At 37.2% G+C, this 20733-nt stretch overlaps 1 protein-coding gene across 3 annotated transcripts in view; it reads right to left on the reverse strand.

Moving 5' to 3' along the window:
- The window catches only part of HDGFL3 (HDGF like 3), a 35367-nt gene that overhangs the window by 12670 nt on the left and 1964 nt on the right, over window positions 1-20733 (reverse strand). For 2 of the 3 annotated variants that reach the window (XM_072402444.1, XM_072402442.1), the window contains exons 2-5: window positions 7922-7998; window positions 5697-5835; window positions 3402-3413; window positions 423-584 (exon numbers count right to left, since the gene is read on the reverse strand). In XM_072402444.1, coding sequence (XP_072258545.1) covers window positions 423-584; window positions 3402-3413; window positions 5697-5835; window positions 7922-7998 — 390 coding nt within the window. The remainder of the gene's footprint in view (window positions 1-422; window positions 585-3401; window positions 3414-5696; window positions 5836-7921; window positions 7999-20733) is intronic. The other variant, XM_072402443.1, reaches the window with a different exon arrangement.

Below are 20733 nucleotides of genomic sequence, written 5' to 3' on the forward strand. Positions count from 1 at the left end.
TATATATATATATATATATATACATATATATATTTATTTATTATGTGTGTTTTTAATGGAATGCAATTGTTAACTGACAGTTTTCACCACATTTTTGCTATTCTTACATTTAATAGAAACCACTGGCACATTAGGGTTCCCCACTCACCTCTAAACTCTACTATTTATAATGAATTGGATGCACAGATAATGTCATTAATCTAATTTGTGCCAATGCTATGCGCACAAGTCTAATTGTAACCTGGTATTATGCTGCTGCTGCTATATAGCATGGGGCTGAAGTACTGTACTGAACATATGTTGACAAATTTCAGAGATTCAATGCAGTAAAAGTAAATACAAATGTGTCCCATGTGTTTTCAGAAGTTGCACTGGAATACTACAGTTAACATATAAGACAGCATAACATAACTTCATGTTACCTTTGAAGAGTAGGACTTCTTCCGCTTGGAAGCTGCTTTCTCATTCTTCCTCTTGCCTTTTCCATCCTCTTCTACCTGATCCCCTTCTTCCTCTTCACTGCTGCCATCAGCCGCATTACCTCCTTCCCCCTCGGTTTCTGAGGAGCTCTGTTGCTGCATTGCCTTGAATGGAATATAAATATAACTGGTGTAAGAAACTGTAAGCCAGTAAATAGTAGCCAACTGATAATTTATTCCTAGTCATGAGATACAAAAGATTTATTTACTTGAAAATTTCCAAGCAACAGTAAAATATATCATTGTTTTTAATAACAGTAATAATAATGTTTTTTTTAGAAATATAACAGCTGCAAAGGTGTAAGAAAAGCCACTACTGCTACCCACACAGACTATGCTTTCAGTATCTGAATACTATAATAATCATAATACCAAAATATTGGTATAGAGATATGATTAGAAATCTGAGAATATTTTCAGTAACATGCTATTACCTTTGAAGCAAAGAACATAATTTTTAGCTTTTTACTGCAAAAGCTTTTGAAAGCCTGCTGATAAAACTCAGCTTCATCAGCAATAGATTTGTAATCATAGTAGAAGAGAGCTGATATTTTTATTCCCCCTACGGTAAATTTTACTTTCTACAAGTATTTTTTGTTTCCAACAAGTAATGTGCTACTTTTTATGTATTTTGACCTTTACATCAAATGAACTCTGATGCAAAGTGATGTGACTATCACAGGATATTCTGGGACAAAATGTTTTAATATGAAAGGAATTTTATCTGAAAAAAAAAACTGTTCTATTTAACTTATAATAGGCCACTGGTGACTGACCAAATACATTTGGTTTGTGTTTTATTTTTTTGGCTTTTTGAGGGGAAACTGTAGCCGGGTTTTCAAGAAAAGGACTGGGCAACATGCAACACATTTGGTGCTCCTAGTTGTTTGTACTAGAGGTGTCTAGTAACCTATGATTGTGTCAGCTTTCTACCGCCCACCAATACTTTTGTTTTAACTTTCTAATGCCCACACCCTTAGAATGTCCCTTTTTTCCAACGTCAACATTGTATTATTCCCTGTACAGTACCCCTGTATTATGACCATAACCCCTAGTGTGCCATGTTTTGTAAAGAGTGTAATTACTTCTAGGGGTGTATTAGTGTAAGCAATGTTGTTTTCAGGCTTATTTCACATCAGTGATTAAAAAAATATATATTTTGGCATATATCACTCCTAAAAGAACACTGGCAAACATAGGCACCCAGGAGTGGTAACAGCAGTAAATGGCTTTTTCAAGTGTTTGTAAGTGGCTGCAAAAACCTTAAAAACATTATGCTTTTTTGAGCACTTAAAGCTCAAAGTAATCGTTTTGGGAAGTTAACACAAAACAATAAAAATCACACTTGCCTTCAATCCAGCAGATCAGTCCATCCGTCTGCAGGTTTCTTCCACTGGGTCCCGCGTTGTCCTGGTATCCATCTTCTGCACAGCGCAGAGGAAGCCCCAGGCACCGCCATCTTCCCCTCTCTTCTTCCTGGCTCTTCTTTAGGAGTGAGATCGGTTGACGTAGAATGGGAAAAAACTTGCCGATCTCCTTGCGCATGTGTGAGATCTGCAATTTTTTTCCCCTTTTAATGAAATGAGCAGCCAAAAGCCTCCCGGGGTGTGTGACCTGTAGGTATCCTGGGAGGCTCTGAGCTCCCAATTGATTCTTGATCGCCTAGGGCAGGCGATTGAGAAAAAAGGGGGACGTTGCACTTAATGGGTTTTCTTACTCTTTTATGTGAAGTAAAAATTCTGAGTTACGTTTTAAAACAGTTTGCATAGTGGTTACAAGAGTTTTTGATTCAAGTCTATGTAGATGGCTGAGGAGGTAATGTAGCATTACCAAAAACGCACAGCACTGCTGCCACCAAGAAACAACAAACTCAAGCATTTGTTCCAATGTTAATCATCTTATTATCAGTGTGAGCTGCAGCTTGGCAGTTCTCCTGCAGACTTAGTGAGTTAGACACAGTATTAGCAAAAGAAACATTGTAAAACATTGTATATACATCATTATCATCTTTGCAGCGGAGCTGGCAAGCTGTCCTGACTAACTGGCAGCTTTCTCAGCACCAAACCTGGACTGCTGCTTGCATTGAGCAGCTGTGCAATGACAGCCAGCTAGGGAGGGTGGGGAGAAGACTGCCAGGCGGTCAGCCCTGCAAATTTGGTCTGGGAAGAACACTGATGCAAAAAAAACAAAAAAAAACAAAACAAAATTAAACTTAGCCAGAATGTCATCACATATAAATATTACATAACCAGTATTGTTAATTCTTTGACCCCAACATGCCAGAAATGATTCTGCAGCTGAAATCAGACGGTGGCTGTCAAAATATTCACTTGTAAAAGTGATATTATTTGCACTGATATCACAGAGGACATATAAAGTATGCAACACTTACCTCTTTTATGACCATTATATTAGACAAATTATATTAAATATCCTTTGTCTATTCCTAAACTACTCCCTTCCCCAAAAAATATTACATCAACTTAACCAAATCCAATTTGCCAAGTATTGTTTTAAGTAGGTAACACAATAAAACTTGAACAATGTGGTTTGGTCTGGGACCAGTACATGCCTCCAGGTGCTTGTATTCCTGCAAATAAACGTAAAATGCAAAAAGTGCTGCCAGCTGGAATTTAAAACGGGACATTTAAAGCATGAGATTATAAAGTACAGGTTTTGGGTCTATACTACAGGTTAAGAAAAGGCAATCATCCAGCTGGTTGCTAAGGCAACACCGTTGTTTTTTGTCAACTTGTTTTGTAACCAAGACTCTGTTATTATAGCTTTCAAACATCCAAACTGTATTTTTTTATGATTGCATATTGTATAAGTATGTTTCCAGTAGAACTTCCAGAAAGGTACATGACCATTTTCTCACTGTACTTTCTTCTACTGTATTCAGTTTCTGCAGATCATGCTCACCTTCAGATGCATCTATTAAAAAAATAATATATAGATAAATATGTTTTACCTATATGCCCTACTACACACATATATACACTTCTTTAACATATCTTTTTTCACAATAACATTTGGCTACAGCTGCTCCTTCTGACCATACAAATTCTATGCCCTTATTTCACACAAGCATGGAACACCGAAAGAGCTGCTGCTCTAAATTATCATGTATATTTTTTAATCTCTCTTTCCTGGAATTCACTGTTCAATATACCCCCATCTGTGGCAGGACAGTGAAATAGTGGCAACGGACTAATGATGATAATTCTAAGAATGCCATCCCTCCCTGATTCAGGTTAACTGCTGTTATAGGGGGGATTCATTGAACAAAAAATAGATTGAAATGAGTTCTTTACACAAGTTGCATTTAAAAACACATTCAGCTCATAGGCTACATACTCATGTCAGATGATTCTCATACGATATCAGCCCTCGGACGAAACTCATCCGAAGTGATTATGTAGCATAAGCACTGAATGTGTTTTAAAATACAACTTGTGCAAAGAACTCATTGGCGTGTGTACAGCGCTTATCGCAATCAAAGGGGAGATAGCCCAGCAGGGTGCCCTCTGCTGTTCTCCCCCTTACCTCTCTATCGAGCAGAATGGCGCTGTATGTGCAGTGCTCGTTTATGCATCTTTCAATCTTTTGTCGTTGGAAAGGATCATGAAAGATCCTTTCCAACGACATTTATTGCAGACGTGTACGCAGCCTAAATGTAATGTTTTGTTGTTCTTGTAAATCTGCAAGGTATTAAGCTTTCAAAAAGATCTATATACTCTCTTCCCTGCTTTTCTTTTTGGAAAAATTTAGTGGTAATAAAAGTCCAATGGGAAGCCACGTGAAGCGACTCATTTTATATAGAAAACATCAGGAACAGTAAGCAGAAAGTTAACAGGCCAGAGAAAAGTGGGGGGCATTATTCTTTTCTTTATGTACATAGTGCCACATATTACATGGCACTGTACAGAGTATAATGCGGCACGTCTGGAATATTAGTTCATAAATACTATGCCCTAAAATGTGGTAAGGATGCTGCTGAGATGCAGGCTTTTTACCACTGTTCACTTATTAAAAAGTAACACATGGTCTGCCATTGGTGATCACTCCTTCTACAAATGTATTGCTTTGAAACCTTGCTAATCCAACAGCTTCAGAATCTTCGGAGTGACTGACCCCAAACAAGTATGCAGATTAGGTGTTGTGACTACATTAGCAGCATTTTTTGTTTTGGACCAGTGAATGAAAACGTAATGAAGTCAGAAACAACTTTAACTAGAATTTTTACATATTTCTTGCACTCTTGTTTTTTTACTAACAAGGATGCTGAATATATGTCTTAACAGAAAGATAACCACTGGAGGATATCTTTGTATACTGGATATGTAATACTGAAATCAAAGAGGTAAAATAAGAAAGAACAGGACTTACAGTATGCAAGATAAATGCATTGGAAAAGCTGCCACTGTAGCTAAATTTCTGCAGAAAATGAGATTCTAATCTCTGTACAGTTCTACTGTTACTTCAACCTGTCTTTTCTGACTTCTATGAGCACTGGGCAACTATCATTGCAGGTACCATGGGCTTTATTATTGAAGCTGTAAACAGGTGATTATCTGACTTTTTGATGATAAATACCACTATATTTTTATGTTTATCGATTTTTCACCTGCTGCCAAGTTTTCATTAATTGTTATATATCTTGACAATATTTTCAAATTTTCAAAAAGACAAACAAACCCAATAACCAAAAAAAAAATAGAAAAAAAAGCAGAGAATGTTTTTTATCATTTTGTTAGTGATTAACACAAAAAAATACTTTTATTGTTTATATCCAATTTTTGGTCAGTTTAATGTAAGTCAGTATGGCTTCTGTTTGCCACCGTTACACTTTTTTCTACAATTAAAAGTACGTTAGCCAATAAAAATCTCCTTTCTGTTCCACTGTTCCCTATTGTTGTTTATGATATTCTCTACTTTTACTGAAGTAGTAGTGAATGCTAATCAATGATAATAAAATGGAAATCAGGCTGTTTGCCACTCTATAAATATAGCAAAAGTGGCATTAATTATACTTTTCATGCCGAAAAGTGGCAATCTTTTTAGCTGATCGCAGATGTGATCGAAATGTATTTCTTAGGTGAACAACTTATTTCCCCTTTTATAAATAGACACTATAGTCTTATAGCAGAAATGACAACAAATTATATTCATTAATATAGAGAGTATATGATCTATCAATAAATTATTTTAGCTTACCTGATAACCAGTAAATTTTACTCCAGGGTTGTTTTCTATTTCCCACAATCCTTCATTGAATCCTTTCCTTTTATTTGACTTTCCAAACTTGTCCTTAAATTCCTTGTATGGAAACAGATCTTTTGGGCCCAAAAATGCACTGCGATGGGAAAATAATAACAAAATCCCTCAGCATCAGTAGTGCAATAGGTCAAACACTTTATTTACTGCATTATTACAGTTATAATGATCACTGGTTTAATATTTATTGTTAAATAATAATTGTCTGATGCTACATTTATTAGACATTACCCACAGAACCATCAATTTACAATTCTAACACTTTGCTTTATGTAAGCAGAAATGACCCAGAAAAAAAGGCAGAAATTGATTTATTAAACAGTAAAAAGTGTGAAAATAGTAACAGTAGTAACTTCATCTTTACAATGCAGGATACACAGTGTGAACCCTTGAAAAGAAATACAATATGAAACACATGGCGTGCATTAAACTGTAAACCAGCGATATAGAAAAATATTTAAAAAAAAATTTGCAGAAAAGGTAGCTGTAAACATATAAAATAACTCTTTGCGTCTGGAGGAAAAGAAGTTTAAGATCCGGATAAGGAATAGATCCTTTCCTATAAGGTCTGTAAAAATGAGGAATCGGTTCTCCCAGGAAGTAGTTTCAGCAACTACTCTAGATTATACTTTAAGATAAAGCTGCATGTTTTTCTAGAAGCATAGAATAAAACTGGGGATTAAGGCTTTAAAGTAAAGATAACAGAGACTGTTGAACCAGAGAAGACCCGATTGCCTCATGGAATCAGGAAGGAGTTTTTTTCCCAGTTAAAGCATATTGTAGCAGGGTTTTATTTTGCCTTCCTCTGGACCAACTATGTCCATGGGGTTTTATATCTGGGATATGTTTGTTTCCCTAGTGGTTGATGGATTTAAGTCTTTTTTCAACCTGACCTACTATGTAAGTGTAGATGAGAGCGGGACTCAGATCCAGGCCTGTAACAATCCACTTAGTGAGATGAACACATGCACCATGGCCAGTAGTGGAAAGCCAGGGATGTCACGGGTGACAAAGCAAGTCCTTCTTCTAAGGACATCATAGACAAGCCTGCTACTCATTGCAAAGGAAATGCCTTCCTAGTAAGCAGGACTGGATTCACCACCTTTACCACAATCGGACCTTCACACTGAAAACCCAAACCTGACTATTAATATCATTCATTGGCCTATTTCAGCTCTACCTAACATCTCTTTTACCAAGTATCAATAGTGCTTCCTCTAATACAAAGGTTCTTTTTGTTATGGGTGATTATTTTAAATAAGCACAGCTTACTACAAGAGAAAAAACAAAGAAACATTCATTTATTTTTTTCTATCACGGTGCTATTGTGTCACTTCAGAGACATAAGAACTCTTGGATAGTTTTTGACAAAATGTAAGTGGTGACATTTTGCAAACTTTTTTTGCTCTGTGTCTCATCTGGGATATCCTATTTTAGGATAAGGATGCGCAGCTCAGTGTTGGTCGAATAGCTCACTATTCGATTCGACAGCTATTCGGCCGAATATAGCAAAAAAATTCGGGTGGTCGAATTCGAATTCGAATCCCATTAAAGTCAATGGGAGAAAAATTCGGGTTTGTTTCAGCACTGTGTCGAATGCAGCAAAATTCGGTTCGGGTATACCCGAATTCGAACAGCCATATTCGGGTCGAATATAGGGACAACCCGAATTCGAACATCAACACTAGTGTTGGTTGCCAGGGAAACGCGCCAATCCCGACTTACCTTGCAGGTGACAGGAATGAATGAGCTTCTGTGTGCCTGCATTGAAATTATGTCATCCTGGTACAACCAACCAAGTTGGCTGAGGATCATCTCCAGGAAGAAAAGAAAAAGGAAGATGGCGCCCCCTGAGATAGAACACGGATAGGTGTGTATCACAGATTTATTTACCCTCAATAAAGGTTCGAATGCTGTCCATCAGTGATAAGCAATCCGTAACAAACACCACAAAGCAGGAAGTACGGTCAATATATAAGTTTAGAAGGCTTGAACAGTATTTAAAATACAGGGCACATCAGTTGGCACATTATACAGATTCATAGAGGCATTTCTACAATCTGGCATACCTTTGGCTTCTAACCCCCACCTTATATGTGCCCACTTATTTCTGCCTATATTATCATACAGTAGGTACCTAATAATAATACATTAAAATGACTCACGTCTCATGGGTGCCAAAGAAGAAGATTGGAAATTTATTTGCTGGTGGTTTCACAGCTCCTTCCGGAAGTTCATCAATCTGGTAAAGGATAAAACATTTAGATTTTTATTAAAAAATCTCACAGCATAAATACTTACATGAAGCAAAATCCAAGTATTTTAAATGAAACCCATACTACTTTTATATAATCTATAAAGAATAAAAATTACCACCTACTCATGACAACTTGTATTACAATTCTAATGATCTAATAAATGTCATCTGCTTAGTGGTCTGTCACACAGAGAAGTATAATAGTCTGCCAAGCTGATTGTCATTTGATATAAATATTATCGCCGCTGATTTAATTGTCTGTACTAAAAAAATGCGGAACAAAAAGACCATTCAAATAACAAAAAATGTGGAGCAGGGATTACTGGGTTTTGTTCACTCAGCTATTACAAATTTTCCATACCAACTGCAAATGAAATATAAAAATATGAATTTGAGCTTTTGGTAATTGTTTTCTTTTCAGTTGTTTTTAACTGCACACCTCCGATGTATTCCAGTCAGACAATATTACATGACATGTACTTGGACACAATTTGCTGCAATGCTAAAAAAAATAAAAAAAATAAAAAAATAAAAAAAAAAAAGAATTGCCACTTGACATTGGTTGGAAAACGTGTCTGGTTTGCTAGACAAATCCTAAGTATCCATTCATCTTTATTCTGTATGGTAAGATTACAACTTACCAAAAATTCACTGGAGAAACTAGATCTCCTTGCCTTTGATGGTCTTTATGAATAATTAAACTTAGGAGAATGTGGAAAAGAACCTTTTTTTATGGGACAATCTGCCAAATAAAAAGATTTGCCTAAATACAAAGCAAATGGCTTCTTGTGTTTCTACGCATACTGAGACTTCACAACTCCAAAGGATGTTACACTGAAACAAACTGACAGAATTGGGTATTCTAAGTAAAACTTGGGTACTTTTTCCAGGAAAATATTAAACAGACCCCATGAGAATTAAAGGCCAACAGTACCTACAGCAAAAATTAAAGCACTTAGGATGCTGAAAACAGTAGTTTGGTTTTGTTATATAATATATAAATAAGAATAAAATAATATCCAGCAACAGCACAAAGTTTATACTACAGGCAGAGGAGAGGACCACCATTTAAACTTAAAATAAAATAAAAAGCAAACTAATTAATGTATAGCACTGTGTAATATGTTGGTGCTTTAAGAATACAATTTATTACAAATAACCTGCATATCCATAAACCCTCCAATATGCTTATTTTGTGTTACATTTCCTGCCAGTTCAAAATCTGTTTTTTGTTTTTTTAAAAGCCACAGGACATCACATGTCTGCTAACAAAAAACCTTATAACAGCAAAGCAGACTCCTGTATGTAATGGATCTGAAGTAGCTCAATATACCACTAGGCAGTACTTATAAAAGAAAACTGTGACAACACTGGGAAACTACTATTGCCCTGTCAATCATAGGTCACCTGAAGTCTGACAGATGCTGGCCCGTCAACTGTTACTTTATACACAATGGGCCGGATTTATTAAAACTCTCCAAGAATGCAGAAAATAGACTATCATTGGTGAACCTGGGTGATCTAGTAAACCTGGAATGGATTTGAAACCTTACCAAATTATTATTATTTTTTTTTTTTTTTTTTTACAAAATTCATTCTTAGCTTGCAGGATCACCCAGGTTAACCCCGATAGACTGTCTTCTCTAGTCTTGGAGAGCTTTAATAAATCGGAATCAGTATGTAAAATGTTATTTCAAGCAGCTGTGTCATTCCCTTCCACTCATCCTAATGGCCTGCAAAGTAGCCCATCATAATGACTGGCCAATAGGAATGTGTGGCAGTGAAGCATGGCAGCAAGCTTAGGCTCACCCCTGTGTGGTCAAATGTGGCGTGATTACTAGCTTTCTCTCCTCCTGTTTCAGAAAAAAACTTTTCTTTTACTTTTTATTGTAATACCCTATATATAACTTTTTTAGCCTACTTGAAGTCTAAGGATCTCGTGCTTGAGCAACAGTGGCAAAGTAAGAACCAAGTGTAGAACAGAGAATAAAGGAGCGAAGCTGTGGGGACAATGCAATGCAGGTGTATGTATTAAAGACAACACAAAACAATTGTGATTTTTTTTCTTTGGAAAAGGTTGGGAGTAAAAGTTTTCTATCTAAATCGAATCTGCACCATTTTAGCTGATGCAACCAACCACAATGCATGGTAGTGTGACAACGTGCCTTGCGATGCACTGCAAAGTAAATGTATATAATATGAACTGGTTTAGTGCACTGGGGTGCCATTTACCTGTTTTGGTGAGTTTTAAAATAAGTGTCATTGGTATGTGCATGCATTTATTCATGCCCTCACTTTATACCTGTTTGCAACATTCCATATTTTTCAAACGTCTGGAAAAGTAAAGACAGCAAAAAGGTGAAAATGCCCAGTTAAAATATTAAAATAACAAATACTAAGACTTCTGAATAAGCCTGATCGTGACTGGTTCTCTTTAAACTGATTTCTACATACCACACACTCACACAACAATTTAATACACCAAAGACACACAAGCAGAACATCTGAATATAATTAATCCTGTGCAGTCACACCGTGCTGCAATTTTAGTAAAAAACATACTTTCTTTAATTAATCATTTTCACTGACATGAACAGGCTAGCAATTAATATGCACAGGAGACTCATTCTACCATTGTCTGAATATACAACGTCAACAATTATCCACTCAGCAATCGTGTAACAAGCTTATACATTCGTAATAGTTTAGATTTGAAGGTAATAATGAACAGAAATGCTGCTTCCAATAAACAATATTAAAATGAAATCATTTATAGTCAGTGACCATAAAGCCTAAAAACAAAGAAGCATTATATGTTACTATAAAACAAGAAATGCGGTCACATACATTGCAATAATCTGATCGACCCTTTGTTTTTTGGCAAACCCCAAATATATATACATTTATATGTTCACATCAGTGGATTCAGATTAAAATCAGATGAAAATTGCAGGGTCTCTGCCAGGACTAACATAAAAAAAACAGACAAGCCATTTCAGCTCAAATGAGTCTAGACTGAAGTCAAAATTGTGTTTTCCCAATAGATACAGCTCTGAAAGGGAAGAGAAAACATGGAGATCAGTTTTCTTCCTACAAATGTAGTAAAAACTGTGAGGTGAATGAAGAAAACACAGCAAGGGATGGAGGTGTGGTGATCCTAGTAAAATCATGTGTGCACACCGATTCTGCTCAGCCTCCATTATCACAAACAATCCTTCAGCCATCCTCATCCATTTACACAGGAAAATGACATTTTACTTTTTAGAATCCACCTTATACCAGAACTTTAATTAAATCATTTTAAAAGTATTTCTTTTTCAGGATAGATGTTTATGTTAAGAAAAAAAAAAGCATATCCTCTGTTCATGAAAACCGTACTTGGCATAATTCCAATGACCAAAAAACTTTGAATAACAAAATATACCGTATTTTCCGGGGTATAACGCGACTGGGCGTATAAGACGACCCCCCACTCTAACCAATCAGTTGGGGGTCGTGTATACGCCCAGTATTGTACTGTTCCTTCTGCCTGTCAGATCTCGCTATTGTGCGAGAGCTAAGAGGCAGAAGGAACAGTACAGTACTAGTTCTAAGGAATGAATGGGCGCGTTCCTTCTTAATGAATGGGCGTGTTCTAGTGGAGAGCCAATCCAGGCTCACGTCCTCCTGTGCAGTTTGCGGGGACGCCGGACGTGAAGCAAGCTGCAGGTAAGTACCGGTACCCGGCATATAAGACGACCCCCGACTTTGGCACAGATTTTTCGGGGTTAAAAAGTCATCTTCTACGCCGGAAAATACGGTAATCTTGCTACAATTCACACATACAACTCAATTTACGAATTTATACTTATGAATGTAATTTGTGTAAAAATAGAACCCTTATCTTATTCTAATCATAAAATGGAAATAAAATCTTATCAATGTGTAAAATCTCAGGTATAGATAAAGGTTTGCTAAAATGATTGGTAAACAATATTATTAGAAAATAATATTTAACATCCAAAAAAACACTTGATATTGTAGGTTCCTTAAGAAAAATACTTTATAAGTTGTTGATGTCAGGTGAGCTGAAATACTCCGAAATTGGATTCATCATTGTGTTATGTGGTAACTAATCCAACATTAAAATTATTGTTTTTTCCAGCACAAATCTTTTTATTTTTTTTTTTTTTTTTTAAACCAATTCAGACTTGTTTACCAATAAATAAAATAAAAATAACTTCATGGTGTTCCCCAGCTGTCACCAAAGCTTCTAATGGGGGGCCACATCTCAAATAGATGTCAAAAAAACAAATAGATGTCTCAAAACAGTCAATACAGATAGAAAAGGGGAAACAAGGGCTTTTTAGGCATCCGTCATCAATAGAACAGAATATAAAAATAAAATAAACCACTTGCACCTTGTCTAGGGAAAGGGCTCCTACTTAAGTTAGGTACACACTTCCAATAATTATCCTTAGAAAACGAACAATTACGACCAATCAACAATTATGCATGATTATATTTGAACGATTGTATTGTGCACAGTTCTGTACATGCTGTAACGATACGATCTTTCAAATATAATCCACTAATAATGTACACATGCTAGATACGATTGTTTGAACGATGCAGGGAGTGACGATGCAGGGAGTGACACGTCTATTGCAGAAACATGCACGATCACTGAACGACCGTACACACGATAGATAGCGAAAGATCATCGGCCAATCAGATCCGCCATGATGGTCGCTCTTTTCCAACGACAATCCTCGTTCTTGGTCACCTTTCTAGTGAACGATTTTCAGCCGATCAGTCGCTCGTTTCCAACGATAATTATTGGAAGTGTGTACGCAGCTTAAGGCTAGGTAAAACTTGGATAGAGGTTGTGGTGTATTACCTCTTCCTCACACCAGGAACCGCTGCCTCTAGGGAGATGCTACATGGTAGGGAATGAATAGGGGAGGTAGTGAACAGTATGTATACCGGTATAGCTCATTACCACCGTCAAATGGGCAGACACTAGTTCTTTAAGAATCAGCGTTTCCGTGCAAGTGGGGAGCAGCACGATTCAGATGAAGCTCTGCACCTGCCCATACACAGCCAGCACGTTGTTTCATTCCTGACTGGGGACTCGCCCGGGTTATGTTCACACCAGCCATGATGTTGCGAAGCAGTTACCACTTCCTCATGCCAGCGAACTTCTGCATCTGGGGAGACACTGCAAACAACTCCATAGGGAATAAATGGAAGTGGAGAAAGCAGTACCCCTACTTCCATCAGCTGTCAGCTATGCAGATGCTGGTTCTTTAAGAAACAAAAGCTTGTTTGTGAATGACTGAGCAGCTAGCAAGGTGCCGGAAGTCGCACAGGATCCTTAATCCGAACCTGCCATTACGAAAACACATGTTGTGTGCATTACTGCATAGTGGTGCCGTTAACTGTCAATAGCAAAATAACACAATAACCAACGCAAATGCGTTGCAGTGCTCCACAACAAATGGTAGTACACTCCTGTATTTTGTGGTGATTTTTTTTTTGCCCTGAGTGCATTAGCCGTTCAGTCCTACTCCACACATACACTTGTGTATAATCTTGTACTTAGCATACAGAACATCAAAACTACAATCTTAGCATACATCAAACAAAAGGAGAACTTTCCACCTTGTCCAAACATTGTCTTGTACAACCTCATCCAGTTTTTATGATTGCAGAAGACCGCACACATTTAGATTCACCCTGAACCTTGTAGAATGTATAATGTCATATATGATCTTCTTTACTCAATATTGTCCCATCACAATCTGTTCTGCACAATACATTGGCCCAGTATATTTATAGTCATCATCATTTTATATTCCTATAAAAATTTTAGAACTGTTTTTCACATATTTGTCAAAAATAAAAACTGAATAATATATGTATTTATTTTATTAATTTCTCTACTATTGTTGACGACACGGTAATGCGTGTGTATATTTTAAAATAGACGATATTAGATATTATTATTATATATTCAAGTATAATTATTACTGTATAACCATCGGGCAGGCAACACAACATAAAACTGTAAATTAAGAGAACTATCTTTGCGAATAATTAAATACATTATAAAGGAAATTCTATCCTGGAACATAAGGTATGTGCTGTACATGTGCTGATGTTATAGTAGAACTAAAGTCCCACTTTAAACATTTGCGATTCAGGCGGGTGGTTATTGCAGACGGGGACAGCCAATGCCCCTTCTATAATAACTGTTTTTACTACACAAACTTGCTGGATAAAAACCTGAACTGTTCTTCACTTTAATCATCTAATTTGACCTAAAAACAATAATTTTATTGCTATACACAAACATGCACAATACAAAATAACTTATAAATAAGAATACGTCTCTCAACCCCGAACAACAAAATAGTATAAAGTGTATTGTCAATGATTGTTTGATCCCATGACCACAAACAAATTCTATGTCTACATATCCAGATGGCTCCTTACTCACCAAATGACATGGACCTCTGTTGTAATTTACAGTGAAGTCTAAAACAAAGTAGGTAATTGCAGAGTTAAAAGCTCTTCTTCTGCAATCAAACTGAACTCATTGTTCTAAACAACTCGAATTTATGAACAAAGATAAAAGGGACCATTGTGTGATTTAAATGATTACATTTCATTACAATGTGCACTAATCTTGTGCACCATGGTAAAATGTGTGTACAATCTCCCAGTCTATATCCAAAGAACCTGGCCATTCACACCCTACATCCAAACTTGTGCCATCCAGCTACTCCCTACACCAGTGGTCCCCAACCTTTTGAAACTCGTGGACCACTAGATGCACAGACTCCAGACTGCCAATGTGCGGGGAGCCGTGCGTCACTCAAAGGAGAAGAAACTTCCCCCCAGAATGATGTAATGATGCCAGAACCTGCCCACTCTCTCATCGCACGTCTGAGCCTACAATGGGAGAGTGGGCGGGTTATTTGCAGAGACCCAACCTGCCCACCTGTAATGTCTCCGGGAGACATGGTCTGCGTCTCTGGCCGGTGCGCTCCCACCAGCAGAGTCCTTCTCCGGGGGTTAGGGACCCCTGCCCTACACATTACAGAACTATGGATTTCATTTAGGAAAGGCAGGCAGTATGCATACGTTACTACTTGACTTTTTTATTTATATAATGGGCCTGATTTATGAGGATACACTTTCATCAGTGAAGATGACCCAGCAAACCTGGAATTGATATGGTCCAGGAATTAAAGGTTTGCTAACAAATAGCAACTGTCTTTTAAGAAATCCATTCCAGATTTGCTGGATCACCCATCTTCACGGATATAAGCTTTGGAGAACTTTAATAAATCAGGCCCTTTCCTGATACATATATATTTGGCAAATGATTTTTTTTAAAATAGATAAATAAACAATGAAATATATATTACCAAAGCTATTCAAAGCCCAACATCTGTTAAAGACTCCTGACACAGAAGAGTTCCACGGCCCACATCTGACAGAAAGACTCCGGTTTATGTTGCCTTTGAGCACTATATTCAACTGCATGAACAAAACCAATTTATCTCGAGGACTGAGAACTACAGTGATAAAACTAAGAGAGGTTTGTAAAGATGCAGTGATTTGTAAAACCAAGGACGGTGCACACATTCCAAACAGAACAACATTTCTGAAATTGTGAGCTGAATAACATTAACATATGTTGTGTTAGTTAATGAGACAGACTATAATACTGAAATGATGTTAAAAACATCCAAACAGAAAGGGAATCCCAGGAAAGCTTGTCTGCATACTAAATCTGGTGCTACTGACAACATCATGACTTGCCAAAGTATCCTTAATGAGGACAGGGAGGTAACGTCACATGTTAAATCAGGGTTTCTTAACCTTTTTAACATGGAGAAACCCTTGAAATAACTTTTAGGGTCTTAGGAAATCCCCTGCTATACATTCTATAATATTTACTACTAATTATTAATAATTATACTTTTATAATTACAGGTCAGAGTATGTTATTATAGTAGTCAAAGGGAAGAATACCTCTTTTATTACTGGCCAGTGTGAAGAATGTCATTCTTACAGATAGCCAAAAAGATCATTGATGTCACCTAAGTTGACCTGAGACACAAACATCTCATTGCTCAAGGAACCCTGAGCAACGTCTGGAGAAACCCTACGGTTCCACAGAACCCTGGCCGTGTTAGATTATACTCACAGTGGCCAGTGACTGAAGACTACCTCCCTGTCCTTACTTGGAGGGCGAGAACAGTGACCATTGTGCACTATACCACAATCTTATCGGAGTTAGTGTTTAAGCTTTATGAGATGCAAGTAAAATCATTTCACAGCTTTACAGCCTGTTTTCATAACAGCATGCCCTTACTAAACACCCACTAATGAGAATAACACACATTCACTATCAAACAAAACAATGTCTAATATTTTGTAGGTCCCTTTGTGCAACAAAAACAGCTCTGACCTATCAAGCCACAGATGATACGAGATCTCCAAAGATGTCCTATGGCAACAAGACACTAGCAAAGCAAGCAAGATCTTTAAACCTTCTCCAGCCTGCTTTTATCCTACAATGTAACTTACTGCTTTCTCTTATCCAGGTAAATGACCCACACACAACCATCACATCACTCCTTCTTGCATTGTTCCACTGTCTGGTTCTAATGGACACAGCGGAGGACAGGAGACAGTCTGGGCACTCTGAGGGGTCTGTGGCTTTGCCGCAAGTGGGTATATACCTTTCTGGTTAGCATTATGTTTATCAGCAATTGGTTTTAGCAAATTTCAGCAATTGATCATCAGTGAGCTTTAGACACCCATGATCCTGATGCTGGTTCACTAATTGCCCTCCCTTGGACCACTCTTGCAAGGTACCAACAACTGCATTTCAGGAACGGGCAGCTTTTTGAAGATGCTCTGTCACAATCATGTTTTAGCCCTTGTCAAAGTACAGGTTGACATTCAAAACTCTTCGAAAGTTTTTGAAAGTTATATATGATGTATATATTAAAATGAAAGAACACTAAATGAAAAGCAAATTAAATTTTAATGTTCACCAACTAAAAAAAAAGTAAAAATAAAAAAGTTTTACAGAATTTTAGAGGCACTAAACCATATAGTGCCTCAGAATTTTGATCATTACTGTACCCTCGGAAAGAAGCTAAATAGCAGATAGCCTGTCAGGATGATCATCTTCATGACTGACAGTAACAGCATCCTCTGCAACAGGAACAGTCTCAATTTGTGGAGGAAAAGCAAGACCCAACAGCCGATTCTGGAGTACAGCACTATCAAAACATAAACATAGCCTCCAGAAAACAGTGTAAATTTAAAAATGCGCCCAGAAATCCATGTGGGAAAACTGAAGGATCCGGATCATCAATGGCTGGATTTTTGAATGTCAACCTGTACCTCATTTTGCTTAAGCTTTTTTTTCCTGCTTTCAACACATTAACTTTAATTACTATCTGTTGTCGTGCTGCCTAATATATTCGTAGACAGGTGCCACTGTAACAAGTTAACCATCATTTTCAACAAGATTCCTGTGGTGCTTGTCTTTACATTAATTTCTGGCAGATTTGACAATTTGAGTTTGAGGCTGCTTAAAAAATATATATACACAATTTAAGGATACTGGCTGCACAGATTTCAAAATTATGTGTCTGACATAAATAAGGTAATTCCTAAAAGTATTGGAGGAACCCCGTGGCTTTTAAACCTGTATACAACCCCAGATAGTGAAAATGGGATGGGGAGAAAGAGGGTTAGATTTTAGAAAAAGGCAGGTCATTATTGCAGAAAGGGACAGGCAATATTCCCTCTAATCTGCCCGATCACTCTGTGGATCTATCAAAAAAGCTGAGCCGCATATGCAAAACTCCAGCTTTGGGTGCCAAGATACCCGGCAATCCTGGCTTTCCCTGTGCATGCTAGGAATGTTATTCCAGCCCGGCTAATCAAGATGCCAAAAAATTGTCCCCAAGAAGAAAAGAAGGTGGTGGCGACCTGTGAGACAACAGGGAGAGGTGTCGAGGGTTTGTTCCTCTTTAAGGGAAGAGGATATCTCTATTTATCCCTACATGGTTCTGTGTACAAACCCAGCTGTGTCCTCCAAGGTAAAGAATAGTCAAATAAACATATTATAATATAATATATATATATTATTGTATACTAACTACATGTTAAGAATCACTTGACTGAGATAAATACGGTCATTTTTTTGTTTTTGGAAGAACTTAATTTTTAAATTCAATTAATATTTTAATAAAGTGTTACATACTTTGGTAAGGTTATCTTAAAGGCAAACCACATGATAAAACAATCTGTAGATCCAGAGATATAGGAAGCTGAAGTTATATAGATGCAAACATTGACTTTCCCTGTAAAAGTCAGGCCAGGCTCTAATTTCTCCGGAGCTTTTTTTCTTTTATAAAGTCATTTCTAGCAATAAATGGCCAATCAGAAGGCTCAGAAGATGTAAAGAGGCAAAGCTAGGATCTACTTTTACAAAAAAAAAAAAAAATGACATACGCACGTCACCTAAAGTGAATATTAGGTACAGGTAGTCCCCGTGTTAAGGACATTGGACATACAGACACCTCCTAGATACAAATGGGGCTTCCCTGCTCGCTGTGTGCAGACCTGAGGCGGTTTGCATGACTTGCAGAAGAAATCTTTTGCTAAACACAGCTGAGGTTGTGAGTGATCTTAGGGGGGTTAGGGGGACAAACTCCGCAGTTGTTTCTTTTTGCTTATCAAAGCACAGATTGCTCCAAAAGTTAATAAATCTCTGGGCTCCATAAAGTTTTTTTTTTTTTTTTGCTTGTTTGTGATTAACTCACAGTGAGGATTTTATACAGTAATTGACACCATGCTACCTAATATGTTGAGCCAAACATCTTTCCTAATTGCATTTATTAAAATAATGTACCTGTTCCGACTTGCATACAAATTCAACTTAAGAACAAACCTACAGTCCCTATCCCGTATGTAACCCAGGGACTACATGTATATAAAAGCTAGAAGCTATTAGTGGGGATCTACAAGAATAATGTAGCACATCAATCCTCCAACTTCTCTGTAAATTAGATTAATATCAACAAAGGTGCCACTGGGAACCATGACAAAGTATTCAAATATAAAACCACGTTATTTTCAATATCCATATATTCAAATTTTTTAAATTTAAACACAAAACAACATTATCAATTAAAATATCAAACGATGGACTATCAATAGAGCAGCAGTTTTTTAATAAAGCTATCCAGCAAGGAAAAAGATTGTTTTATTTGGACGAATTAGTCTTTTTCAAACCTAAAGTGGCTCCAAAGAGTGTCACTCATTTGTAAACAAAACAAAACAAAACAATGCTCCAAGGCTAAACAATTATTTTTCCCTGCTGGATTGCTTTTCCGGGTTCTTCTTGCATCACCTGGTTCTGCACTGCGCATGCGTAAGATCTGCGCTTGGTGAGATTAGGCACTTTTTTTTTTTACATTCATATCCCAGGAAGCTGTGTGTTTTCTCCCTCCATCTTTAAAGACAGAAGGGAAGGGGTCCTTTCCAAAAAATGTCAAAAACAAAACACTGTTTTACATTATATAAAAGTGTTAGACATGGTGTTAAAAAACGTGATAAATCCACTTTAACCAAAAAATAAAAAAACAAAAACAGAAAGCATCAGAGACATTCTATGCATCTTCTGCATTTAAAAAATAAAGGATTTTGTGTTCCCATTCTTCTTCAAAACTTGCACTATGCTGCACATGCTCAGCACACCTCCGTGCTAAAATGTACAAACTCCCATGTGTAGCACAGGCTGTCAGGATGCCATAATAACTGTACTTCAATATAAATGTGCCAGTTACACCCATCTGACCAGATTAATCATAAAAATTATTTATATAGCGCCAACATATTGCACAGTGCTGCACAATAAATAGGGGTTGCAAATGGCAGACAGATACAGACAGTGACACAGGAGGATGAAAGGAACTTTTCAGAAAGAGTTTACATCTAGGAGGCCAAAAGACCAAACAAGGGCGCAGATATCAACATTGTCATGGCCGTTATCACACTACCAATATCTCTCAAGCTACCGGTGGTTTTGATATTATTTGGTTATATTATTAATTGTCCAGGTGGGATACAAAGAAATTTAAAAACATATGTGTTCTTGTTGATTCTCCCAAAGTAAATAACACGTTCATTTTAAATGCCTATAAACGCTCATACAGGTTTTGTATGAGCTTGTAAGCGGTTATATGGAGGTTCTGAACCAAGCTATGTGAAAAGGAAGAGCGTGAATAAGACACAATGCCCTAAAACACCCTACTCATTTCAATGGGGCATTTGGAGTATTTGATTGTGTTTTTAGGCGTAATAAATTGGAACTGGTTTTATATATCACAGACAGAACAGGAGATGTTCTTTTTGCAATAAACTTATATACCTGTTGGACATCTTTTGCTGCACATGTGCAGCCCAATGTACAATCCCAATCCCGGCGAGTTACACCATTCCACCTCGGCCAATTAAAAAGCAGAATACCTGGACCCAAAAGAGGACAGGTGAATGTGTCTGTAATGAAGCTAGAAGAGCGTCGTCCCGGTATCCGGGGTGCTAGGTGCCACCATCGTAAGTATACACAGCATGGACAAGTGGTGGTGGTAAGTGGTGTCCATGCTGTATATAGAGGTAAGTAGTAGGTAGGTGTCCATG

This window comes from Pyxicephalus adspersus, chromosome 2 (genome assembly GCF_032062135.1).
Source record: "Pyxicephalus adspersus chromosome 2, UCB_Pads_2.0, whole genome shotgun sequence".
In the NCBI taxonomy this organism is placed as follows: Eukaryota; Metazoa; Chordata; class Amphibia; order Anura; family Pyxicephalidae; genus Pyxicephalus; species Pyxicephalus adspersus.